The sequence below is a fragment of the Peromyscus maniculatus genome, chromosome 15 (assembly GCF_049852395.1).
Source record: "Peromyscus maniculatus bairdii isolate BWxNUB_F1_BW_parent chromosome 15, HU_Pman_BW_mat_3.1, whole genome shotgun sequence".
Lineage (NCBI taxonomy): Eukaryota > Metazoa > Chordata > Mammalia > Rodentia > Cricetidae > Peromyscus > Peromyscus maniculatus.
This window is the reverse complement of record NC_134866.1, coordinates 79,405,658-79,431,172: the sequence shown is the minus strand read 5'-3', so window position 1 is coordinate 79,431,172 and position 25,515 is coordinate 79,405,658. Positions and strand designations below refer to the sequence as shown.

General features: G+C 42.5%; 2 protein-coding genes across 12 annotated transcripts in view; one reads left to right on the top strand and one right to left on the bottom strand.

Annotated features, from left to right (window-relative positions):
* Positions 1–14,023, top strand: part of Sgtb (small glutamine rich tetratricopeptide repeat co-chaperone beta) — a 40,980-nt gene extending 26,957 nt beyond the window's left edge. The window contains exons 7-11 of the mRNA XM_042261704.2: positions 3,211–3,349; positions 3,448–3,510; positions 6,403–6,440; positions 6,704–6,787; positions 10,522–14,023. Of these exons, the coding sequence (XP_042117638.1) occupies positions 3,211–3,349; positions 3,448–3,510; positions 6,403–6,440; positions 6,704–6,787; positions 10,522–10,633 (436 nt within the window). The 3' untranslated portion in view covers positions 10,634–14,023. The remainder of the gene's footprint in view (positions 1–3,210; positions 3,350–3,447; positions 3,511–6,402; positions 6,441–6,703; positions 6,788–10,521) is intronic.
* A 2,101-nt stretch (positions 14,024–16,124) lies between these two features.
* LOC102910361 (trafficking protein particle complex subunit 13) overlaps positions 16,125–25,515 on the bottom strand; it is a 36,378-nt gene continuing 26,987 nt past the window's right edge. For 5 of the 11 annotated variants that reach the window (XM_006982741.4, XM_076552145.1, XM_076552150.1 and 2 more), the window contains 5 exons: positions 23,516–23,649; positions 21,450–21,648; positions 20,075–20,175; positions 16,859–17,009; positions 16,441–16,694 (listed from right to left, as the gene is read on the bottom strand). In XM_006982741.4, the coding sequence (XP_006982803.3) occupies positions 16,587–16,694; positions 16,859–17,009; positions 20,075–20,175; positions 21,450–21,648; positions 23,516–23,649 (693 nt within the window). In that variant the 3' untranslated portion in view covers positions 16,441–16,586. Of the gene's footprint in view, positions 16,695–16,858; positions 17,010–20,074; positions 20,176–21,449; positions 21,649–23,515; positions 23,650–25,515 lie in introns of all 11 variants that reach the window. The other 6 variants (XM_076552154.1, XM_076552147.1, XM_076552151.1 and 3 more) reach the window with 3 other exon arrangements.

Genomic DNA, 25,515 nt, shown 5'->3' with positions numbered 1-25,515 from the left:
TACTGCTGCTGGGGAGTCCTCCCCCAACTTCTCTCTAATTACTTTCTGTCAGTTACATCTTCTGGGTGTGGCTGTTTCTGAGCTGTTTCTGAGCTAAGCATGTTGTTGCCTATGCTCCTCAGGTGGAATTTCTTAAAGTTAGGAACTTTTTTTCCCTTTATTTTAATTTTTTTATTTTTTAATTAATTAATTTATTTTTCTATTATCAGCTTGATACAGTATAAATTCTTATCCTAATAGTGAAATGTTTGATTGAGGCTTACCAAGTAATTGAGTAAAACCAAAACTTACTATAAGCCATAGTCATCCTAGGGTCCCTGTTATATAGCCTCTCTGGTTCTGTGGGTTGCAGTCTGATTGTTCTTTGCTTTATGTCTAGAATCCACTTATGAGTGAGTACATACCATGTTTGTCCTTCTGGGTTTGGGTTACCTCACTCAGGATGATATTTTCTAGTTCCATCCATTTGCCTACAAATTTCATGCTGTCATTGTTTTTCTCTGCTGAGTAGTACTCCATTGTGTATATGTACCACATTTTTTTAACCCATTCTTCAGTTGCCTAGCATCTAGGTTGATTCCAGGTTCTGGCTATTACAAATAGTGTTGCTATGAACATAGTTGAGTATGTATCTTTGTGGTATGATTGAGCATTCCTTGGGTATATGCCTAAGAGTGGTATGGCTGGGTCTTGAGGTAGATTGATTCCCAATTTTCTGAGAAAACTGCCATACTGATTTCCAGAGTGGTTGTACAAGTTTGTATTCCCATCAACAGTGGAGGAGTGTTCCCTTTGCTCTGCATCCTCTCCAACAAAGATTGTCATTAGTGTTTTTGATCATAGCCATTCTGACAGGTGTAAGGTGGTATCTCAGAGTCGTTTTGATTTGCATTTCTCTGATGATTAAGGATGTTGAGCATTTCTTTAAATGTCTTTCAGCCATTTGTGATACTTCTTTTGAGAATTCTCTGTTTAGCTCTTTAGCCCATTATATTATCCAGTTATACTAGACTTAATAGAAGAGAAAGTAGGAAGTACACTTGAATGCATTGGCACAGGAGATTACTTCCTAAATATAACACCAGCAGCACAGACACTGAGAGAAACAATCAGTCAATGGGACTTCTTGAAACTGAGAAACTTTTGTAGGGCAAAAGACACGGTCAATAAGTCAAAAAGACAGCCTGCAGAATGGGAAAAGACCTTTACCAACCCCACATCTGACAGAGGACTGATCTCCAAAGTATATAAAGAACTCAAGAAACTAGACATCAAAATACTGAACAATCCAATTAAAAAATGGGCTAAAAGTTAGGAACTTTAAAAAAAGACTGTGAAATGCCCCAGGCGGCGGTGGTACACACCTTTAATCTCAGCACTTGGGATGCAGCCAGGCAGATCTCTGTGAGTTCAAGGCCAGCCTGGTCTACAGAGTGAGATCCAGGACAGGCACCAAAAATACATGGAGAAACCCTGTCTCAAAAAACTAAAAACAAAAACAAAAACAAAAACAAAAACAAAAAAACAACCCAAAAAAAACTGTGGAATGCTCAATATTTAAAATAGAACCTGGTACATAGTAGGCTTTCACTGTTTATTGACAACTAATTGGAAACTCTGCTGAGGGTTCTTCAAGGTTGACTAATAGAAAACTAGTTGGGTTTTAAGAATTTCTTATTTTATCTACATAAGAAGTCAGTCCGAGTTGTTGAGCTTGAACTGTATAGGGGGCCCCCAAGCAGTGAGATTGGGACCTGTCCCTGGTGTATGAGCTGGCTTTTTGGAACCCAGGGCCTATGGTGAGACACTTTGCACAGCCTTGGTGCAGGGAGGAGGGGCTTGGACCTGCCTCAACTGAAAGTACCAGGATCTGCTGACTCCCCAGGGGAGACCTTACCTTGGAGGAGGTGGGAATGGGGGGGACGGTTGAGGGGAAAGGCTGGGGGACAGGAGGAAGGAGGACAGGGGATTCTGTGGTTGGTATATAAAATGAATAGAAAATCTCTTAAAAAAAAAACAAAAAACAACAACAAAAAAAAAAACTCAGGTAATCCAGAAAAGAAAGGATTAGATTAATGTGTTTAAAAACAATCCTAGAGCCGGGCGTTGGTGGCGCACGCCTTTAATCCCAGCACTCGGGAGGCAGAGCCAGGTGGATCTCTGTGAGTTCGAGGCCAGCCTGGGCTACCAAGTGAGTTCTAGGAAAGGCACAAAGCTACACAGAGAAACCCTGTCTCGAAAAACTTAAAAAAAAAAAAAAAAAAAAAAAAAATCCTAGAACAAACAAGACACTCAATACTATCTTTTCATACATACTATTACTACTTACTTCTGATATGATTTTCAAGCAAATTGTAGGTTGGGAAAGACAAACACTGAAATTTAATAATGCGTAGACTTGTGCCTGTGATGGTAATTTATCATTTGAATTATAAGAGATCCTTAAGATGAGGAACTGGGGCCAGTGGGGTGGCTCAGCAGGTAAAGGCACTTGCTGTAGAAGCCTGATGATCCCCCGCTCAATCCCCTAGCCCACCTTAATGTGAAGGAAAAGAGCAAGTCAGCAGTTACCCTTTGGCGTGTCCCCCTCCCCCAGTAAATAAATCAATAGTTTTAAAAAGCTGTAGGAAGCAAAGGAGTTAAAAAAAAAAAAAGTGGGAGACTAATATTTATTATTGTTCGAGTTCTTTTAGGAAGGAAGAACGTGGGATGCTTTGACGTGCACAGCATTTAGGTGCAGAGGTGTCCCACCTGAGGCCTGGGGGCTGCATGGTTCCAAGATAGCGATGAATGCAGCCTGACACATCTGTTGTTGTTGTTATTATTATTATAAGGTCAAAAGGCTTGACATTCCTGGCTTATTAGAGTCCTTGGGAATGGAGTCAGCATCATGGATTTACATGATCACAAGATTGCTAGCACAGATCTTTGTTTGGCTCAGCCTAGAGATTCATAAAGCAAATTATTTACAGGTCGGTCTTAAGAAAATACAAAGGTAAATATGTTTCGTCTCTGACCTGTGCGAGACAGTAATCGAACAGAAGGAGACAATTCAGGCTTATAGAATCTTGGAGTTAGAGAGAATTTTAGTGCTAGATCTCTGAACCATAATATAATGAGGGATTCAGTGTAATCGGGATTAAAATTGAATATCGTTTGTCGTCATGATACCGTGCTGTGCTGTAGCCTAACTCTGCTCTGTTTCCTAAGGCTGGCCCTCACCGCCATGAATAAGTTTGAAGAGGCAGTTACAAGCTACCAGAAGGCACTGGATCTTGATCCTGAAAATGATTCCTATAAGTCAAATCTGAAAATAGCAGAACAGAAGTTAAGAGAGGTGGCTAGTCCTGTAAGTTGTCACTGTGACATCTGTGGAATACATCTGTCCTTCACAGTTGATTGACATCATAGTGGCTGAAATGAATCTCAGATATAACTTTTTTACAGACAGGAACTGGGCTGAGCTTTGACATGGCTAGCTTGATAAATAACCCGGCGTTCATCACCATGGTGAGTATACTTTCCTTTTGAGCTACTGGTTGCTGGCTACTATATATTTGCAAACCTTTTCTGCCATACTTTTTAAGGAGATGGCATCTTTCAATAGTTGCTGGCATTGGCCCAAAGCCCTTGGGTTCAAGTAATTTTCCTGTGTCCGTCTCCCAAGGAACTGGGAGGGCAGGCTACAAAATTTTTTTAGAAACAAAGGAGTTTGTGGTAAGTGGCAGATGTTTATGACAGAGGCAAAGACAGAGGTGTTCACCTCGGAGGGAAGCCAGAGTGAATCTTAGCTTTCCTAAACTGGAATGTAAAAGTCAATGTTTATGTGACTTATGTACTTTATAAGACAATACTCATATATTTTCATTAGATTGCCAATTTGCAAATCTGTGAAAGGTTAAGAACCACTGTCATGGGCTGGGGAGACAGCTCTGAAGGTAACAGTGCTCGCTGCACAAGCTGGTGATCCCCAGTTCAATTCCTGAGATCCATATGGTGGAATGAAAGAACTGACTCCCACAAGGTGCCTTTTGGCCTCCACACAAGCACGGTGGCACATGTGTGTGCCTACGCAAGTGTGCGCATGCTCGAGTGCACACACACATCTCACACTCTCTAAATCAATCAATAAACAAAGGTAATTTAAAACCTCCATGTCATATAAAACTGGTCCTAGGAAAATATATCTATCAGTTTATGTCTGAGGATTTTGATTATAGCGATTACCCAAGCTTGCCCCTCAGTATTGTTGCCTGTTTTCTGTTCGAAGAGTTTATGTTTTTAAAAACAGTCTCTCATGTAGCCCACGTTGGCCTCAAACGTGGGATGTAGCTGAAGGTGACCTTGAAGTTTTGCTCTTTCTGCCTCCTAAGTGCTGGGATTACAGGCATGCACTACTAGATTCAGTTTATGCAATGCTGGAGACTGAACTGAGGACGTCAGCATCCTAGGGAACTAAGCAACACCCTAGACTTTCCCTCTGTTCTTCAAATCAACAAAAGAACTTAGAGGTCTTGGAAAACAATCATGATTCGGCCCAGTGCTTAGTGGGTATAGGATATTACCGGGGTCTATAGTGCCCCTTGAATGACTGCATACTTTGCACGAAAACATTCTGCTGCCTGGCATGGTGGTGCATGTCCGCAATCCCTGCACTTGGAAGCCTAAGGAAAGAAGATGGAGAGTTTTAGGTCAGCCTTGCCCACACAGGAATTGGAGGCCTGCCTTGGTTACATAGGCGAGACCCTGTTTCAAAACAAAACCCACAAACATTCCATCCTGTGCTATGTTCCTGGAATAGGAAACAGTTCCTATTCATCTTTGTTCAGAGAAATGTGGTTTTTTTGTTTGTTTGTTTTTGTTTTTTGTTTTTTCAAGACAGGGTTTCTCTCTGTAGCTTTTTGTGCCTTTCCTGGATCTCGCTCTGTAGCCCAGGTTGGCCTCGAACTCACAGAGATCCGCCTAGCTCTGCCTCCTGAGTGCTGGGGTTAAAGGCATGTACCACCACCGCCTGGCAGAGAAATGTGTTTTACAGTCATCAAATCCTTAGTTCAACTGAAAGACACAGTCCTCTCTCGATCCGGTTGACCTTCCTGCCTACTTGCCAGCAAGCACAGGCCCGCTTTTAAGTCTTGTGATGTCCTAAAGCCTGGCTCGCTCATTTCTAGGATATGAGCAAGTTCTGTTCTCAGGTTGTGCTACTCTAACAGACTATGAAAATGGAACCGAGTTTCAGATTAAATTTCGCCTCTAAGCTGTTACATACCACAACAAGGTGTGACAACCCCACGTAGGAGTTGCAGAAGACGAGGGTTCAAAGCACATCTTCTGATTCTTCCAAAGGGGCCGAGGTCGGGTTGTGGGTGGGCCTCAGTGGCAGAGCACTTGGGTGGCATTCTTGAAGCCCTAGTCCTGATCTCCCAACACTGCTCTAATACATAAATACATAAACACGTAAGGAAAGTCAGGGCCGAGAGTGGAGTTCAGCATTAGGACATATGCTTGGTGTTCAAGAAGCCCTGGGTTTAATCCTCAGTGATGTCAAAATAAAAGGAATAGAAATGGATGAAATTATAAAGAAAATAAATAACAGGAGGACCAGGTTGATAGCTGATTAAAATGGAGTTCTGAGGATTTGCTGGCCTGCCACTGTTCTCTGTGAAGGAAGCAGGGAGGCCTTCCTTCATCTCCAGCCTGCTACAAAGGGCTGTTCTGGTCTCCATAGCACAGTCAGTTGCATACAGATTCTTGGTGTCATCCTTCTTAAGACTACACAATCTCGGGCTGGAGCAATGGCTCAGTGGTTAAGAGCACTGGCTGTTCCTCCAGAGGTCATAAGTTCAATTCCCAGCAACCACATGGTGGCTCACCATCATCTGTAATGAGATCTGGTGCCCTTTTCTGGCGTGCAGGCAGAACACTGACTACATAATAAATAAATCTTAAAAAAAAAAAAAAAAGAGTACACAATCTCCACCTTTGTGGTGGTGGTGCATACCTTTAACCACAAATTTGAGGCCAGCCTGGTCTACAGAGGAAGTTCCAGGACAGCCAGGGTTACACAGAGAAACCCTGTCTCGAAAAACAAAAAAAGTACAAGATCTTTATAGTTTTACGGTTTCTCTTTTTCCTTTTTGGTCCGTTGATCTGATCAGTAATGGCAATGCCCTCCATTAACAGTGTATTTTTTATTGTCTGTAATCTCACATCCCTGTTTGTTACCAGTTTCTACAGAACCTTCTCTCTTGTGCCTTCCCATTTACTTTGTAGAGCACACTAAAACACCAGCCAACGTTAGGGTGTGTCTCATCAGGTTTCACTCCTCCACCTTTACAAAATCTCTGTAACATCCCTAAGCATTACTGCTGTAGTTTAATGGACAATACTGTTTTTCAATTGCAGGCTGCAAGTTTAATGCAGAACCCCCAGGTTCAACAGCTGTAAGTATAAATAAAGGGTTCCTGTGACTTTTGCCTTCTTGTTGCCAGGCTCCTAATTCGAGTATATCATCTCTCGTTGCCAGGCTCCTAATTCGAGCATATCATCTCACAATTGATAAAAAAGCACTGAATTCCAGTTGCTTAGAACTTAAGGTCAACTTAAATATTTGATCCAGCCCCTTCTGTGTTGCTGATGTATTTGACTGACTTCTTCCTGTGAAGAGTATATACTCATCTCCATGGTGTGTCTCTTACTATCCTAGAATGTCAGGAATGATGACAAACGCCATCGGGGGACCCGCTGCTGGAGTGGGAGGCTTAACGGACCTGTCTAGCCTCATCCAAGCGTGAGTGTTTGTCCTAATTTGCTTTCTATCGAACTGATAAGACCCAGTGAGCAAAAGCTGCTTGGGGAGGAAAAGCTTTATTTCAGCTTACCGTTTATAGTCCATCATGAAGGGAGGTCAGAGCAGGAACCTGGAGGCAGGAGCTGAGGCAGAGACCACGGAGAAACACTGCCTGCCGGCTTGTTCTCTGTGGTTCTCCCAGCTTGCTTTCTTATACAGTGGGGCACCACCTGTCCAGAATGGCACCACCTCCAGTGTTCTGGACCCTCACATATTAATGATCAAATCAGAAAAGTGTTCCATAGACTTAACTGCAGGCCAGTCTGATGGCGGCAGCAGTTCTTCAGCCCCGATATCCCCTCTTCCTTGATATGTTTAGGTTTGTGTCAAATTGACAAAAACTAACCAGCCTAGATTGTTGGTTAATTTCAGAACCATACAGTCTGTTTCTAAGGGGTCAAGGCTTTCGTCTTATTCTTTTACTGTTAAAATGACTTGCCTTATTAAATGTATTAAATCTCTAAGAAGTTGATAAATAGAAGTCACATTTTAAAGTTCAGGGTGGACTATGTGGCCAGCTCTTTCTTTTGGGAAAAACCATGCATGTTCACAGGCTTTTTTCTTTCCTCAGGGGACCATCACATACTGACAGATCAGTCGAGAGCCAGAGTTATTAGCAGTAAAAGTAGGCAGAACCCTGGTGCGGTGGCGCACACCTTTAATAACAGCACTTGGGAAGCAGAGGCAGGTGGATTTCTGTGAGTTTCAGACCAGCCAGGTCTACAGAGTGATATCCTGTTGCAACAAGCAAGCAAACAAACAAAACCAGGCAGTTTCCATGCAGAATCATAACTGAGAGCTAGAGGAGCTGAGGAACAAGTCTTAACTTCCTGTGGGCTCAGAGCGTCAACCAAAGAGTTCAGTCTTTGGATTTATAGCTAAATTTTTGTCGCTTTCAGTATCGAATTAGGGTCCTCAGTTTCTTACGTGGGGATATCAGTTCTATCATCTACACTTACAGAGGACCCCTAAGGATTGGTGGCCTGTTTATTGATGCACACCCATTGTGATCTCAAATGAAGAGCAAGCAATTCATCCTTCACTTTTACCAAGGAAAATCCAAGACTTTTTTTTTTTTTAATTTTGTAGCTTGACTAACTACTCTGGGGTTTAAGTGGTAGCCATATGTCTACGGAAAATATGTACTAATTAGGTACAGATTCATATTTACAATGTGTCTTACATAGCCTTGCTATGTAGCCCAGGCTAGCTTCCAGTTTAGGGCGATCTTCCTGAGTGTGCTGGGATTACAAACAAGGGCCCCCATACCTGGCTTAAAACCCCCTTTACTTTAGTGGTAGAGCACTCATTTGGGTTTAGTCCCTAGCATCACAAAAATAAGTCAATAAAATGAGTTCCGGAATCACGTTACATTATTCATGTTCGGACCGCTCAGGAAGCTCACTCAAGCCTCCTCTGCCATGCTTCTTCTCACTGGCCCCACGCACCCAAGCACATTGTTGTCTGTTGGAATTGCCCAAGACACTGCCTTTTGAATGTGTGTTTGATTCTGCCACTGCCAAGTTTACAGAAAGCCACGGTTCCAGTTTCTAAGTTGTAACCAAAAGCACTCACCACCTTGATGTTGCATTTTTAGAGTGATCTTTAAGGGGCACGATTGTCATGTTTAATACATGTAATTGAAGTCACAAGCCCAAGGATTTGTGACAAACTTATTTTAGTCATCTCAAGGATCATGTTAGTAGAGTTTAAAGGAAAAAACCCTAGGACAGTCAAGCTATAAATCTCAGCAGCTGTCCAGAGAAGAATTGAGACGAGAAGGGAAAATAAGAACAACAGTCTAAACAGCAACCCCCTTCCCCATCAAAAAAACCCATGCTGTTTGAGTTACGCCAGCATGGAGGTCAGCCACATGGTGGCAACATCATAAGCAGCATGCTAGGGAGGGGGGCTGCAGAGAAAGAGCAGGGAAGAGCAGAAACTACCAGGAAAATTCTGCGTAGTTTCTGACCAGCCTCCGAATGAAAGAGACAAAAACAGAAGAATAGGAATTTCATGAGCACTCAGAAAAGTGAGCAGACCCCAGGAACCTCATGGCAGCTCGTCCAAACTGTCTAAACTCTTTATTGTTTGAGACAAGATCTTATATAGACCATGCTGTCCTTGTCACTATGTAGCTAAGGGTGGTCTTGAACTCTTGATCTTCTTGCCTCTCCCTCCTGACTGCTGGAATGTAGATGTGCACTACCATCCTGTTTCAAAACTGTGTATGAGTGTGTTTAATGAAGGGCTGGGATTGGACCTAGAGCCTTAGGAATGCCAGAAAGGGTTCTGTTGGCTTGGAGAGGTGGCTCAGAGGCTAAGAGCACTTGCTTATACGATAATGACAACTGGACTTCTGACTTAGCACCCACGTAAGGACCTGGGCATCCCAAACACACCTCTAACTCCAGGTCCAAAGGCGCAGAGACAGGAAGACCACTGGGGCTTGCTGGCTTCCAGCTTACCCAAGAAAATGCAAGTGCCAGGTTCAGGGAAAGGCTGGAGTGATAGAGGAGGACTCTCGACATCTCTTCTGGCCTAGGCTTATGCACCTGCGTGCGCACACATACAAACATATACACACACCTTTAAAAGAAGTTCTGTCATTGAACTACATTCCTAGGCTTATGTTAAAACTTTGTCTTTTAAAAATTCGCTTTTTAGCTGGGTGGTGGTGGTACACGACCTTAATCCCAGCACTCAGCAGGCAGATCTCTGATTTTGAGGCCAACCTGGTCTACAGAGTGAATTCCAGGATAGCCAGGGCTACACAGACAAACCCTGTTTCACCACCCACCCCCACTCCCCAAAATAAAAATTTGCTTTTCAGTGACCTCTATTAGGATCCAGCCTGGGAGTTGTTGGCCTTTCCTAAGAAACTAGGAGGACATGGCGCTAAGAGCATTGTCTCAGGGCATCCTGTAAAGCCTCACACCCGTTAGTCCTTTGATTGATGTGTGGAGGAGTAGATTACATCCAATTCAGGCCCTCCTACTTTAGCCTGGGCATTTTGTTTCTTCTTGTGGTCTTCACCAAAAGGTTGACAAGCAAAGGGTGTTTTGTTTCCTAAAAAGAACTCTGTCCTGGTGGAGAGCTTGCCTTGCTACCATGAAGACGTGAGTGCCAGCCCCTGAACACAGCTGTAAAAACAAAACAGAGGGGCTGGAGAGATGGCTCAGTGGTTAAGAGCACTGGCTGCTCTTCCAGAGGACCCGGGTTCTATTCCCAGCACCCACGTGGCAGCTTAATAAAATTAAAAAACAAACAAACAGAACAAAACCGGAGTGATGGCTTGTAATTCCTGTTCTGGGGAGCTAGGAACGGGAGCGTCCCTGGGGCTCGCTAGCCTAGTGGCCAGCCTAACCTAGATTGCAGCTTTCTGGCCAGTCGATAAACCCTGTCTCAAAACAAACAAAAAAGGTAGACTGTACTTGAAGAACAAATACTAATACCTGTCCTTTGAACTCCACGTGTGCACCTGTACACACACACACACACACACACACACACCCTGCAAACTCTGTCCTGTAGTACTGCTATGTGGAATATTGGTAATGTTATGGTTCTAAAACTTGTGTTTATAGGAAAAATTCCCGACAGTTCATTTTGCATGAGTATTCATTCTGTGACTTGGAAAGTCCCACCCAGTTTATTCTGCCTTTTTCCTGCAGGGGACAGCAGTTTGCTCAGCAGATACAGCAACAGAATCCTGAACTCATAGAGCAGCTGAGAAATCACATCCGGAGCAGATCATTCAGCAGCAGCACAGAAGAGCATTCCTGACTTGATCAGGACCATTGCTCCCAATACAGATAGCTTGTGGTTCTGATATGTCCACCTGTAGATAATAGCCAAAAACAAAGTAACAAAATCCACCCTACACAATGTCTGAAAATAATGGAGGAAAGTCTCTTGTGTAAACCTGAGAGAATCCATCTGTTTAGAAAATAGTTTATCACAAACAGACTTGAACATAATACAAACTCCTTTGGAAACAAACCATCAGTAGCCTTGTTAAGTGCTAATACAGTCTTGGGACAAGGGCCCATCCATTTTAAAACTTTTATCATCATATTTGTATATCAGACTTAGTACAGAGTATATTTATTGAATAGTAGGGCTATTTATTGGAAAGTTCTCTAGCTACAGGTTTCTCTAGCCCATGGGTTTTGAGAGGGCCATGACTAAGTAGAAAGACTTCTCATGCTGGTTTAGAAGAAAAAGAGAGAAGCTTTGATATGTGCTACCATCGGTAACACATGTCTGTCTTGGGTACCGGTACTATCTGTGGGGCAGCTTGTATTGGTGTCAGGGGATCTTCAGAACCGGCAGGAAGCAATATTGGTGCAAGTGATGCTTTGAAGATACTGTGAATGTACAGAAAGCAGTGGTCGTATGCTCAGGTTTTCTGCATAGATTTTAACTAATCTTGTCTGTAGTTTAGTGTTGATAGCATTCGCATGGTCAGTTAAGTACATAATGAAACACACTTAGAGATCCTTAAGGGTACCGGTGGGGTCAGTCAGTGAGCACAACTGTTCTATTTAATTATCACAGCTTAACTGTCACAGTTTCATTGGTGGGAAACTTACCTAGGGCAGTAGCTAGTGACATTTAAAAAAGCCACTGACTTGACCCCAAATTATAGGATTTCTAAGTGGTATTTAATTATGTGCCCGTCAACGATGATTTTTTTTTTTTTTGAACTTTACCATTATTTGATGGCTAACAGAAGCATCTATTGCTAATTTGTGTAATCCTCTGCTGCAGTTTGGCTTGGCATGTCAGTCTTATGCTTACCTTTAATTTATTGCAATTTAAACGTAACAGGAGACTTCAAATATCTTATCCTATTTATGCATCTGGCATATGGTTAGTAGGAAGAAATGGCATGGGATACTAATGGCATGACTCTAGGAGCACTGATGGATGAGGAAAGTCCAGTTTCAAATGGAATTTGCCTACGTAACCAAAAACCTGGTTAAATAGGGGCTGGCATGTAATGATTTTGCAGGCGATGAGGGGAAGGTGAAAAAGTAATTTAAAAATTAATGAGGTGGTAAGGGCCTTCCCACAGCTCTTCTCAATCTGTGCATTTAGAATCTTGAGGTTTCAAAAGTAACCTTTTCTTTTTTGCCTTTTGTAAGACAGTGGTTTTGTGATTTCACTGCAAGCATCAAGTGTGGGAAATTAATTAAAAATCCTGGTTTAGGGTCATGTCATCAGATTTGGTTTAGATCACCATTTTAAACAGTGCATGATGCAGTTAGAACTCAACTTTAGAACAACATAAGGTTGTTCTTAAATAGCCAGCAAGGACCTGGGCTCAGGCTCACGTGGGACAGACCCAAAACACAGTTCTGGTAGAGAAGAGGAGAACCTCTGTCACAGAACCATGTTGTGTTGGCTTACACTCAGCAGCGAGTGTTCTTTGCAGAGTGAAATACTCCCTGGTTGCCTAAAGGTTATGACTGCAATCAAAGAACATTCGAAGTTGACCACTAAAAACCAGTCATCCAGTGTTGAATATGTTAATAATCCTAGAACATGCTTTCGATTCAATACAGTGAATCCTTAGTGTGTTGAGTAGGAAACAGAAAATACAAATGGACAGTATCAGAGATGAAAGTGAAAGTGCATGTCTAGTATGTGAGACCATGGGTTCAAGTCCATCATTGCATTAAAAAAGAAAAAAGAGCAGATGTATTACCGAACAGATCCTGTAGATATTGAAAGGGAAACTAGGGAGATTGGGAGCATAGTTCAGTTGGTGGTGCTTGCCCGGCACGAATCCCTGGGCTACTTCTTCCCTACCTAGTACTGCATGGAACTGGAATGGTAATGTGCACCTGTAATCCCAACACTTGGGAAGTAGAGGCAGGACCAGGAATTCAACATCATTCTTGGCTACACAGTGAGTATGATGCTAGCCTGGGCATCATAAACAAAACAAAACATCAAAAACAAAACAAAACAAACACCCCAATAGGAAATAAACAGCAAAAAGGACAATTAAAAAACACGAGTTCCCCTAGATTTTTTATTTAACAACTTTTGGAAACCAGTCTTTGTGAAGAAGATAACATGAATAGGCATCTTTGTTAAGAAATGTCAGTACCTTCCAGGAAAAACAAAAACCCAATAGGCTCAAATGATTTCAGTGGTCAACTCTATCCAAGACTTAGGAGAGACTAATACCGGTTCTATACAACTCTTTCAGAAAACAGAACAGGAAGAAATAGTTCCCAACTCGCTTGACCAGTAATATCCTGGTAAGAATTAACAGTTCCCATCAGCGGCTCAGAACACTGACTTCTTGTGCTAACACCCTTGGCTAAAGGGAGCTCTTCTTTTTACATGAAATTAAGGAACTGGTGTATCTTCCATTTCACTTCTTCATTTGTTTCTTTGGGAACAAATATACTACCAGATGTCGTTTCCTGCTTCCTTTTCCTTTTATTCAGGACACCTTCTCTTCAGGTTTCTCCATTTCATTGCGATCGTCACACTGCAAGCTATTTCAAGATTTTTTTGTGTGGTCTGATTGTGCTAGATGTCTTAAAATTCTAAGAACTTCCCTAGGTATTCCCCCTCCCCCTTGTCTGGAAAATACACTTGCCGAGAGAAACAGGATGGCATTGAACTTGCATACATTCTCATTAGGAATGCCCGACTCCCGTGACCCCATTTCATTGGAGTAGCTGAAACTGTTACCGTGCTATGCAAAACTGAATATGCCCTTTTTATGGAAATGGAATTTCATTTACTGTACCAAATCATCAATCTAGTTTTTATAATAGCTGACACAGATCCTTTATAAGATGGCATTTATCTAACTTTTATTTAGAGTATGAACAGTATGTACCTATGTTGTTTATACACAGAAGAGACTTTGTAATTAAAAGTATATAGCAGAGTAACTTTTAAATTCTGAATGAATGAAAACATGGTTCAGTCATGAGAGGATGCTTGAAAGAATGCTGATACAGACTGACTTGATCAGTCGTGGTCGTTCATCCTAAAGGAACCAATTTCAGTTCTCACTGCTTGCATTTTGTTTTGTTAGACATTCATCAATCACGACTAATGTGAAGGTCAAGCCTTCTGAATATATCTTTCATTTTGGACCAAATAATTTGTCATGGCAATAAATAATTATGCATTTAAGAAAAAGGGTTTTGTGTTTGACTTAATGCAGTTTTAATATGTAAGCAATTAACCCCAGGTGGTGGTGGTGGTGGTGGTGGTGCAGGTGCACACCTTTAGTCCCAGCATGCGGGAGGCAGAGGCAGGCAGATCTCTGTGAGTTCGAGGCCAGCCTGGGCTACAGAGTGAGTTCTAGGAAAGGTGCAAAGCTACACAGAGAAACCCTGTCTCAAAAAACCAAAAAAAAAAAAAAAGTAAGCAATTATATACTGGAGAATTGCAACTTGTCAAAGTAGGGTAAGGTTTATTTAACAGCGTGGATTTTTGTTTTCCTGATCAATCAGCAAATGTTTTGTTACATTCTTGTTGCAAAGCTGTTTAAAGCCTTAATTTTTTTATTTGTTCCTGACACGAATGGGTATGATTATATGGACAGACAAAACTTTTATATTAGTACATGATACGAGACTTAAAAATTATTAACCTTGTTACAAGTTAACCAAGTCTGCCCAGGATAGCTGGCCCTGCTCCTTGCTGCAGCAGGAGACCTGGCCCCCCAAATCAGGAAAGATGGCTCCACCCCTCACCTGAGCAGCACACTCCAGCTGACCCAGTTGTCAGGAGGCAGGTGAGCCAGCCCTGAGGGCGTGAGAGCAAGAGCTGACCCCGCCTCTTTCATCTGCCATGTGGTGGCAAGAATGAGGGAAAGATGCCCTTCCCCTCCTCTCACCCCTTGCTACCCTTTGGGGGCAAGAGGGCTGGCCCCAGGATCATGGGAGTTTGAGAACTAGCCCTGTCTCTCACCAGCTACCGGCAGGCACTTGGGAGAGTGGGCCCTACACCTCACCTGGGCAGTACACTAGAGCTGACCTTGTCCAGATGCAGGTGAGCTGGCCCTGAGGGCCTGAGAGCAGAAGAGATGACACCCCCACCCTCCCAACTCCCGCCTCGCCTCGTATGCCCCCTACAGCAACTGAGGAGAAGGCCCTGCACCTTGCCGGGGCAGGACAGTGGAGCTCCCCAGGGGTATGAGTGTGGGTGAGCCAGACCCGAGGGCCTGAGAGCAGAACTGGCCCGGCTCCTTGTTGAAGGCGGCATTGGGTGAGCTGGCCAAGGCAGTGTTGGAGAACTCACCTGGGTGGTGAAGATAGGGGAGAGCTGGCAGGGTGACCAGCCCAGCTGCCACCCAGGCCCAGAACCAGGGCTGAGTAAGCCCACCCCAACATCTGCCTCATTTATAAACTGTTGGAGCATGTGAAGGTGACGAACCTACAGATCCAAAACTGCAGGATCTCCACGACACAGGACAGCAGGGTATCCGAGAGGAGCCCCAGTGAGAGCCCATTGTCCCTGGTGTAGCAGAGGCCTTGAACCAGACCAATGGCTCATGGCAATGAACATTTGTGAGTACAGATGAAAGGACTGAAGGGTTAACTGTGTGACTCAATGACCACACCACAGCTTCCATGACAAGATTCTTCTTTTTGTTTGTATTTTGTTTTTGTTGTTTTGGTTTTTGTTTGGCCTTTTTTTTTTTTTTTTTACTTTATTTGGTTTTTCTTTACAGTTTTGTTTTGTTTTTGGGAGGAGGTTGCATGGGTGGAAGGCAGATGGGGGAGGGAGAGATGGGTGGGATTGGGATGCATGATGTGTGATCTGCAAAAATCAATGAAAGTTAAAAAAAAAAGTGAACCAATTCTGGTCTGCTGTTGAGTGTCTGTGAGATGTGTGTTGTTGGTATGTGTACACTAACACATACACCCACCCATACAATGATTCTGAAAACAACTAAAAATGGTTACCCTGTGTTAAGAAGTAATCAGGTTACAGGAAGGGGACCTGAATTGTTTCAGAGAAGGCTTCTCTGTTGACTAAGCACCCATAGTCAACTCTGTAGTTGACTATGATTAATTTAACTGAATTTCTATACAAAGTATTATGAAAATCCCAAAGTCCTGAAGCCAACAGTATTTTCCAGACTGGATTAGTAAACCGTAGCCCAGGGGCTCTAGCCAGCAGGTGCTATTGGACTCCTGCTGTTGTGTTCAACTGGCAGAATCCATCTGCTTCCAGAGCCAAAGACACCCGATACATGGCCCTTCACAAAAAGACACCTGGTAGACAGAAAGCCTCAGAATTGGAGCTTGTTGAAAACAAAAGCCGACAGTTAACTTAAAGGACATGAAGTATGTGTAGAAAATAGGGAAATGTCCTGTTCATTTAAAATATAATTCACGGGGCTGGAGAGATGGCTCAGAGGTTAAGAGCACTGACTGCTCTTCCAGAGGTCCTGAGTTCAATTCCCAGCACCCACATGGTGGCTCACAACCATCTGTAATGAGATCTAGCGCCCTCTTTATACTAAATAAATAAATAAATAAATAAATAAATGAATCTTTAAAAAAATAAAATATAATTCATAAGATAAAAGCTAGTGTTTTTTTGCAACAAATATTTAATATTTAACTGTTTTACAGAAAACAAATTTAAATAACATATACTTATTGTTACTACTGATCATTTCACAAAGCTGACAAAATACAGAGAGCAGTTCTGTGATTAACAAGAAATCTAACATTGGGAATTTTCTTCAGGCTTCCACTTGCACGGCTGATGAGACCACGCAGACTTGGGCGATGTCATCATATTCGTAGGTTCTCTTTAAGAATGTGTCAGTGAGTCTTAAGCCAGAGACACTCTGGAGAGAGAGAGAGAGAGAGAGAGAGAGAGAGAGAGAGAGAGAGAGAGAGAGAGAGAGAGAGAGGCACTTCAGTTCTCACTCACTGATAAGTCCTAGAGAAAATACGGCTATCAGAAACGATAGTTTAGCCCGCCCCGTTGGTTACCGAGAAGAGCACGTACTTGGAGCCCCTGTACTGACGACAGGAGAGTGAGGGCCAGGCAGAGCGAGGAGCTCGGGTGCAGCTTCCCCAGCTGTCTTCCTGAAATCCCACACCAGTGGATAGAATTGGTGTTGCACATTTCCAGGACTAGATCCATCGTCCTTTCACTGCTGAAGCAATCAGAGAGCAGGAATAAATCTTGTTGATTTCCTAGGGAGACACCATCACACTCCTTCTATTTTTCAGTGAGTTTACTTTCTGGGTGTGCAGGAGAATAAAAACCAGAAAAAGAGCAGGGGAAAAACGAGCATGTCGTTATTTGACTTAGGATGGGATGAAGGAGCCAGGGACCACCGGGGAGTTAACAGCAGGATGATCAAGGCCAGCCTCAGCTACATGGCTAGTGTGAGGCCAGCCTGGGCTATACAGAGGTACTGTTCCATGATGAGGCGTGGCATGCTCCAGGCTCTCGGAAGCCTCACAACAGCCTGCTGCTGAGGTGGTTTTCCAGTTGTTAGTGACCAGGGTTCCTGCTGCCCGAGAGCCACTGGCCTTGTCTTTTCTCTAGACTTCAGACATTCGAATCTCATTCTATTGCTATGCCTCTTCCTCTTTGTACCGGGAACTCCACAGCAAAGAAGGACAACCTAAGTCTGTTTAGTCCTTTTGAGAAACACTCCCTTCTTGGCATGCAGCTAACAGGAAGTGACCGGCAGGATGCAGAAGTAAAGACCATTAATGCTTCCCGTGTTCCCAGGAAGTCTCTCTCCTGAACGCAGGGACTACTAGGTCAGCTTACACATGCTCAATTTTAAAGTTTTCACAAAATTATGCTAGAAGGCTCCAGAAGACCAGATTCCTAGTCTATCACCATTACATTCAGTTCTTCAGCTTTTGTATGTCTTAGGATTTGGCTCCTATTTTACTATTTACTTAGAATTTAACTTACATATTGAAAATGTATTTGCTTTTACATGTTTCTGTCTCCCTAACGAACACTAGAAATGCCCTGTGTTAGAGACCATTCTAGATGCACAACGCGATTTCCTCAGTAAATTCTGTAAAAACCTAGTAAGTTTTTTATTCTAACCTTGGTTTGTTTGTTTATTTATTTTGTATGTGTGTGTGTGTGTGTGTGTGTGTGTGTGTGTGTGTGTGTGTGCGCGCGCGCACGCATGTGGGGGTCAGTGGACAACCTGCATGGGTTGGCTCTGTCCCTCTTCCCTATGGGTTCTGGGACTCAGACTTAGGTCACGTTTAGCAGCAAGTGTGCTAACGCACTGAGCCACCCTACCTCTAAGAGTCTGGAGACGAGGTCTCTTGTACTCTGGACTGCGCTCAAGCTCTCTCTGTAGCTGAAGATGACCTTGAACTTTTGGTCTCTTCCCTCTGTTCCTCAAGTGCTGGTGTGACAAGTAGGTGTCACCAGCTAGAGATCCAAGTCAGGGTCCTGGGCTACCCCCCCAGCCCCCATCTCTCCTTGTCCCCCACCATAATGTTTTTATATTGTATGTTGTGTGTCTGTATCCACATGTGTGTGTATTCAGGATCTGATTCTTACAGATGAGGAAATTCAAACTCTTAAGTGGTTTAGAAAACCTAATTGAATCGCTACATTAAAACAAACATCAAAAATTAGATTAAAAATTTTTACAGTACTTTCAGTTAGTCAATAAGCTTTTTTTGACACACCCCAAAAAAAACTCAAAATAAAAATCCCCTGGATGCACCCTACATTTGCACATCTTTGCCCGGAGGTTCACTGAAATCTTAGGGTTGGCAAGCACTATAGGTAAACTGAGATCTGCCCCTTCTGAATAAGTCACAATCCAGTCATCGAGAGATGGAGAGGAACAGCAGTGCATGGATGTTACCACAAAACTACACTCAAGCTTTCTGTGGAAAAGACTGAGGGGCTGGGGATGCAGCTCAGTTGGTAGCAATCCCTAGCATCCACAAGGCCCGCCCTGGCTTTGATCCCTAGCACTTCATGAACAGCATGATGACACACACCTGTAATCCTACCTAGCACCTGACCCGGGAATGGGGTTAGGCGGTCAGAAGTTCAAGGTCATCCTCAGCTTTATAGGGAGTTCAATGGCAGCCTGGGTTAGAGATCATGTCTCCGAACAACAACAACAAAGTTGTAGTAGTACGTACATAGTAGCTTCATCGAGGATCAGGCATTTCTGTGATTTTGAAGGATATTTCCTATTTCCTTAAGGACTGGAATGGGTGAGAGTAAGCGATTATGCAGCTTTACTAAAAGGGGTTCACCCCTGCAACACGACTGCAATACCCAACTCATAACATAGATACGAGCAAGACAGCTTTGCTGGGATATAATTCTCATGCTGCCATTTGCTTCTCCTGTTTACTGCCAAAACAGCTTAACGGCTGGCTGTGGTGGTGGATGCCTCTAACCCATCACTCCAGGACACAAAGGCCAGTGAATCGCTATGAATTCGACATCAGCCTGGTCTACACAGCGGGCCCAGGCAAGCCAAGGCTACACAGTGAGAGCCTGTCTCAAAAACAAAACAGAAACCTTTAGCCTGTGTTCCTATCACTCAGAAGGCAAGATGACTACAAGTTCAAGGTCAGCCTGGACTATATAACAAGACTGTCTTAAAGAACACTACCAAAGAAAATAGACAATAGACAAAAATCAGAGTCATTTTTCCAGCCTATAAGTCCCTCTTAAGTTTACACCCACATTTCTTCTTGTTAATATTAAAGATATGGCTCAGGTTCAAACATCAGAGAAATGTATCTGAGTATTCTTAAACTGTGTCACCCCATAGGAACCTGCCAGCTCATTCTTTAGTTCTGTGAAATTTGAAGGAAGTATAAATGTGGCTTTTTCTAGCTCTCTTCCATAGACTCAATAAATAATACCCACCACGTTATGATTAATGAATGAGATAAGAACACAGGAAGTAAACACTGGGACCTCAGATATATATAAACATCACTACCAGTGTTATAGTATTCGGTTTAAGAAGGGATAGGATATATTAAAGTCACCTGCCTGTAATCTCAGCAATGTGGTGGCAGAGGCAGGCGGAGCTCTGAGTTTAAGTCTAGCATGGTCTACAGAGTGAGTTCCAGGATAGCTAGGGCTACACAGAAAGACTGTCTCAAAAAACTAAAAGAGGGTAGGGGGATACTGAAAGGATTTGCAAGTACTTTTAGGTGAGGAGAAAGGAGGCCCAGCTGCATACATTGGCATTACCTGCAGTTTGTGATTTTACAGGTAATGTGGAAAGGCTCTTCTAGGTTCACGGTATCTGGGATGGCCTCTAAAGATAGCCTAACATCTCCGTAACCTGGAGCCTGTGAAAAAAAAGTAACACAGTTGAAGTACATCTATTAAAAAACCTTTCGATGTTAATGAAGGTACCATACCAGCACCTTTCCTCTACAGACACAGGTCTCCAAGCTGAGGTTCTGTGAAAATACTGCTGCTCTGCTTAGGTCTCTCTCTCACCTCTTCTGCTGTGAGCTTGGGTGGAACCACCCTGCAGACCTGGACCATTTGTGATATAATTACTCCAGGCTCAGGAGAATTAAGATGAATCTTGCCTCTAGATAAGGAAAGAGTTAGGACTTAGGGTATCTGATCTCAAAGGGTCTGAGTTGCCGTGGGATGTCGCTCTGTATGCTGTGAATATGTGTTGCTCTGATTGGTTGATAAATAAAACGCTGATTGGCCAGCAGCCAGACAGGAAGTATAGGTGGGGCAAGCAGATGAGGAGAATTCTGGGAAGAGGAAGGCAGAGTCAAAAGTCACCAGCCAGACACAGAGGAAGCAAGATGACAAGGCAGAACTGAGAAAAGGTACCAAGCCACATGGCTAAACATAGATAAGAATTATGGGTTAATTTAAGTGTAAGAGCTAGTCAGTAATAAGCCTGAGCTAATGGCCGAGCAATTATAATTAATATTAAGCCTCTATGTGATTATTTTATAAAAGGCTGTGGCACTGTGGGTGAGAGATTTGTTCTGACTGAAGGCCAGGCGGGACACAGGAAATCCTCCCTTAATATAATTAATATTAAGCCTCTATGTGATTATTTTATAAAACACTGTGGCACTGTGGGTGAGAGATTTGTCCTGACTGCAGGCCAGGCGGGACACAGGAAATCTTCCTACTACACTCAGTCCCAGACCAGCCAGGGCTATATAGTAATACCCTGTCTCAAAACAATCACAAGAAAGGCATAAACAGTAGGCAAGTGCTGTAAGTCTATGAAGTTCAGAACACTGCCTAGAATACCTCAATGTAATGTGAGCTAGATAAACAGTGGGCATGACTTAGGAAAGATAAGAATAGCTGATAAGCAGCTATCTTGAGTCCTATTTGGTGAAGTTAAAAACAAAAACAAAAACAAAAAACAAAAACAAAAACCATATACTAAAGAGAAACCAACATTTGATTGAACATTTCCATGAATCTCAACACTAGGTTTCTACCCAGAGATCAAAAAAACTATTAGTATTTTCTAGAAATCTGAGTGACTTTATGGTGCTCTGCTTTTCAGTGCCAAGCTGTAATACCTGTGTCCTCTGCGCACCCAACCCCGCCCTGAGGTGCTTTCTAGGCTCACCATTCTTTGAAGCTGGCTGGTCTGTAATCTTCCCCTTTCACCTAGGTTTGTTTTCCACACTATGTCCAGTTTTCCAATGACCGTCACTCCCTTAATGATGCCAGCTTTTTCTGCAAACTCCTTCTTGGGCTTTAGGCAGTATAAGTACTGCCGTGTATCCATTGGCTGCAAATATCTTCTGGATCCAAATGTAGATACACTGGCAGGTGTAGAAACAGACAGAAAAGAATCTGTTAGCATCTTTCTGAAGGAAGAACTATTCACGTGGCTAATTCTTCTTCTTGTTTGTTTGTTTTTTTTTTTTAAGACAAAGTTCCTTTGTGTAGCCCTGGCTGTCATGGAACTCGCTTGGTAGACCAGGCTGGACTCCAACTCACAGAGATCTGCCTCCCGAGTGCTACAGGTGTGTACCACCAGGCCTGGCCCACATGGTTAATTCTTTTGGATAGGAATTGGATGATTTATTGCACAGAGATCTAGGAGTGGTTAGAAGTTTCAACCCAAATGAAAAGGAATGTCTGCCTGGTGAGACAGTGAGTTCAAGGCCAGCTTGGGCAACTTAGTAAGACTGTCTCAAAACAAAAGAGTGAAAAAGAGGCTTGGGGCTATCGCAGTGGTCAGCACTTGCCTCGAATGTGTGAAGTACTGGGTCAGTCCCCAGTACCACCCTCCCACCAAAAAGGAAGGGGCGGGGCAGAGAGAAACTAACTTATAAACAGAGCAATATATGTTATTCTGCTTCTCTGTGTGGAGCTGGGGACAGAAACCAGGGTGTGGTACATGCAGGGCAAGTGCTAAACCATTTAGCTACACTACCACCCTTGAGATATACCATTCTAATCTCAGCAATTGCTTTCAAATGAATGAAGAATGGAAAGTTGTTTTCTCAGTGAAAGTAGAGGAGACTATCAACTTTTCTGTATCTCTCCACCACACGAACTTTTTATTACTAGGAGTCACTAGGAATCATTATTACTAGGAAAGTCAGGGACTCTCTCCAGCTACTACTTCCTCATTTACACTAATAATGCATTTATTTATTCCTTCTCTCCAAAGTAGCTATAGAAAGACAATGTACACCTTTCACAAATAATTAAAACCATCTAATCTTATGTCCATATCTTCTTATACATAGGTAATTTTTTTTCAAATTCACACTCCTCCTATCTTTATTTCCTAATACCTTTTCTACTACCCTCCCCATGTTTCAGTTTTATCACTTGCAGGATAATAATGATAGTTTCAGATTTATCTGGATGAAATATGAAAGTTAGAGACTAAGAGCAGCTGGGCAGCGGTGGTACAACACACCTTTATTGCCCGGACTTAAGGAAGAGGCAGGTGAATCTGAGTTCAGGCCAGTCTGGTCTACAGAGCTACACAAAGAAGCCCTGTCTTGGGAAGAGGATGGGGGAGAGAGCAAGGGGAGGGAGGGAGAAGAAGAGAGGAGAGGAGAGACAGCAGAGAGAGGGGGATAGAGAGGAGAGAGAAGAGAGAAGGGGGGAGAGAGAGAGAGAGAACAGTGAAACACAAGATGGGAAAAGATGAGGCTCTTTGTGTTTCTGTAGAGGGAAGTATAGTAGGTGTGAACTCTTCAGCAGTGGCAGACATGCCGTTATGCACTTGTCCAATGTTACAGTGTGTACGTCACACACATAGACTTCAACTGTGGACTTTTGCTTGTTCTAAGAACATTGGCCTACCAATCGTAACATGTGCCACATTAATACAGGACAGGAGAGCTGGGTACAATGGCGTATGATGATGCTCCTGGGGAAGTTGGGGCACAAGGCTAGCTTGAGCCTAGCCTGGCAACATGGAGAGAGCCTGGCTCTAAAACAAACAAACAAATAAAAGGCACATAAAAAAACAAAAGCCAAAAGGAGAAACTGATCAGGGAAGAAAACTTATGGGACTTCTACTTTCTCATTACGTTTTTGATTCATCTAAAGCTTCTCTGAAAATTATGTCCACCGACTATTTTAAAACAAATCCAAATCTACTCGAGTAGGGGACATCAGAAAAGCCTGCATCTTTCCAAGGAATAGTGAACATTTCATATTTACCACTCCCCGGCTTGGGTCACGGAATTCAATTCTGTTACGTTGTACATTATCGACGGCTCCAGTGACACTTTCTCCATAAACATGGGTGAGGTTGTAATATTCTGAATTTGGGCTTCAAGAAAGACTTCATCAGTCTGAGGACATGGAAAAAAAAAAATCCACCAAAATGTCATGGTATTTAAAGTATTTACCTTAATGAAAATAAATTATTTATTTATATAAAAAATATTAACCACAAATGTGATTAGTTCATGCCTGCAAATCAAAATTATCACAATTAATGCAAGAAAAGAAATCTTCATCCTAACATAATAAACAGGAGCAAAGTGAGGTGTTAGTCAACAGGTACCCTGCCAAACAATGGATGTGGGATAACTAGGATATATTTTGTAGAATCCAAAAGTATATATTTAACTAGTATTTCAGTAACAACAAAAACTCCAAATCTGATGTTAAAATGGTAGGAGGAACTTCAGTGTGATAGGCTCACTCGGACAGAGCTAAGGGAAGATTACCTGGTCTCCATTTGACTATTCCAGCATAGTGTAACTAATGTGTAATTAATTCAACTGAGACAGTGACCACTAGCTATGAATAATCTGTTTTTATACCCTTTAGGGTGTAACTTTTTCAATTAAAGCAATTCAGAAGTAGTCTGAGTCACTTCTTGGTTCATTTGATATGGACATTTAAGGTTGAAACAAGAGTATGGGAAGTGGCCTAATGACATTTCAGCTTCTAAGTCAGTCACACTGAAGTTTTCTGTGGATTTTGACAATTCAAAATGACATCATTCATTTCAGTCAGTGGGTAACTTGTTTAATTTACAAAAACATTGAATTCCCTGGTTATTTCTGTTAAACATCCTGAATTTTATGCCTCTTGGTTCAGGGTCTCCTTTGAGTGACTGACTGAAGAATAAATGCTATGTCAAGGGTATTCAGTAGTTACATTTTTTTCCCCAAAAAAAGTTTCAGTTATAAAACTTGGAAATTAACCATGCCCTCAAATTGGGGAATTATGAGCTTCTTAAGTGCTGAAGTCACAAAAATGACAATAATGTAAAATATGACGAAATCATAATTTAATGTGCCTAAAACAGATTCCTTAGTCTTTTAGACATGTGCTCAAAGGAAAATGTTAGTACAAGGATTTTTTAAAACAATCTACCTTTTTGTTTTTGTGTTTTGAGACAGAGCATCTCTGTTAGCTCTGTCTGTACAGGAACTATGCTGACAAGGCTGGCCTCCAACTTACAGAGATCTGCCTGCTTCTGTCTTCCAATTGCTGGTGAGTAAAGGTCTGCACCACACCTGGCTAAAACAATGTGCTACTGAAACTCATCATTTGATTACTTTTTTTTTTTTTTTTTTTTTTGAGACCGAGTTTCTCTGTGTAACAGTCCTGGCTGTCCTGGAACTCACTTTGCAGACCAGGCTGGCCTTGAACTCACAGAGATCCATCTGCCTCTGCCTCCCAAGTGCTGGGATCAACAGCGTGAGCCACCACACCCAGCTCAATTACGTTTTCTTAAGAAAACAAGTGAATATATCCCATAAATCCATTGCTCTTAAAATAACCCAAGGCCCACATTTCAATTTTTAAAATGCAATTCTCTGTATAAACTGATGAACAGCTTAGATAAAATGAAAGGAAGAGAGCATAATGGAAAATCAAGTTAGTGTGAACAGTTAGTACGAAGTAATTTGACATCTGAAAAATGAGGTCGAGAATTCAGTGCTAAGGCTGCCAATGCTGTTGCTGCACATGGACACAATAAGCAGGTGCTGCCTATTGTGACGAGAGCGTTGAAAACGTGAATTCGGCCAGTGTGGGACGTTTGCTTCTCTTGCTTGTATTTGTCAAAAGGCCAGCTTTACCAGACTTTACCCAGACGTAAAACCACTGTGCCTCTCAGAATGAATTTCAACTGTACATTCTATGTAAGGAATGAAAGGTAAGTGGATATTTCACAGCAAAATATCGAAAATAACAAGGAT